The 1,631-nt window shown below is 31.6% G+C and overlaps 1 protein-coding gene across 1 annotated transcript; it reads right to left on the bottom strand.

Annotated features, from left to right (window-relative positions):
* Positions 1-85: 85 nt before the first annotated feature.
* On the bottom strand, positions 86-1,209 carry LOC106304098 (protein RADIALIS-like 5). Its single transcript, XM_013740486.1, has 2 exons — positions 817-1,209; positions 86-201 (listed from the first exon to the last, which is right to left on the bottom strand). Exons 1-2 carry the CDS (start codon positions 1,083-1,085, stop codon positions 174-176), a joined length of 297 nt encoding a protein of 98 aa, XP_013595940.1. The 5' UTR covers positions 1,086-1,209; the 3' UTR covers positions 86-173.
* Positions 1,210-1,631: the final 422 nt, after the last annotated feature.

Raw genomic sequence — 1,631 nt, 5'->3', positions numbered from 1 at the left:
AAACAAAACCACAATAGCAACATGATTTGGCTCATTTGATGTGAAAATAAGGTTAAATAAGTAATTAAGTGGCACAATGAAAAGATAAGTTCTGATCAATGATCATCAGTGTGTGATAAGGAAATATATCGCTCTGAATCTTTTATAGCACTATTGCTTCAATGTAACAGACTTCACTGGATCCTCATATTCTTCATTAACCTGCAATAGAGTATATTTAAAAAGGATTTGTTTCATAAAAGCTTTTTCGAAAGTAACAACTTTGTCGATCACCGACCAGTACAAAGTTACAATCACTTTTACCTATTTATATACTAATGACGGCTATCTATATGATCATACTTAAATATTATACATGCATTATCTTATCATACGTATATAAGATTCAATGGAAGACAATGTGCATGTGATGATGTACAAGGAAGATTAGATTTCATGTGACTCCTTTACCTTTAATGAGAATGCAAAACTATAAGGGATGGTGCGTGTGGTTGCATGTCTCTTATTATTCTAACTATTATTTTATTATATAGAATAATATTACGTTAATGTTATTATATAATCCAACGTTCATCGCTAATGTTAATGTTATTATTTCACCACAAAAACTAATTCATGTTAGTCCAATAACCCTCAAACTTTGAAACAATTTTCACTAAACATTTATTCTATTTATACATTAGAAATCACAAAACGAATGTAGTAGAATCTATAAGATTTAGTCTAAGCCACAGTAAAATTCACACACAAAAAGAAACGACTACAGATTCTAAAAAACGACTACAAATTCAAAAAAAAACGAGACAAAGATTTTACCTCAAATCGTAATCGTTGATGCCTCTTGATTTATTTCCAACATCGACGGTCTTGTATTTAGGCAAAGGGACTAAGTCTTGCTCGATGTTCACGAGATCTTCAACGAGAATATCGTAGTGACGTTTGACTTCCTCTGCCGATTTATTCCCGACGGCTTTGGCCAGGTTTTGCCAACGGTCTGGAGTGTCGTTGTCGTAAACGGCTAAAGCCCTTTCGAACATCTTATTTTGCTTAGACGTCCAAGAGGAGCTCATAGAACTTGAGGCCATCTTTGTATTATTTAAGCTTCTTTAGGAAAAACCGTGAGATATATATATATATATATATATATTAAGCGAAACAATTTCAGAGAAAGAAAAGGGATCGATGCAAAGCTACGAATACAAACGAATGCCAAAATAGGCTCCTTATATGGAGGAAAAGAGAGTTGAGAGATTCCGCAATTGTAGTATTTATCCAATTTTCTTTTTCAGGTTAGCTATCCAAATAAATAAAAAAGTATAATGTTCTTATGGGTCTACGTTGTTTGGGTCCATATAGTTCTTTGGGAGAATAGTATCGAGAGTCAACCGTTCATATATTAGTGATCTAGTAAAATCTGAAATTAGCAGCTCTTTTCTAAGGTACTTCGTTGAATCAATAGTAAAGAAAGTTGGTATGTTACTATGTTTAATGGTAGTTATACATACACATATACTACAGTTTTACAGTTTTGAAAAAGTATTAATCATGGTATTTATATGATTATATCATTCAAAATAAGAGAAAGTAATCTAACTTTATATGAATTCTAGATAAACTATCAAATAAAACTT

This window comes from Brassica oleracea, chromosome C7 (assembly GCF_000695525.1).
Source record: "Brassica oleracea var. oleracea cultivar TO1000 chromosome C7, BOL, whole genome shotgun sequence".
NCBI lineage: Eukaryota > Viridiplantae > Streptophyta > Magnoliopsida > Brassicales > Brassicaceae > Brassica > Brassica oleracea.
Note: the sequence above shows the minus strand (reverse complement) of the source record. Positions and strands in the feature narration are given on the sequence as shown.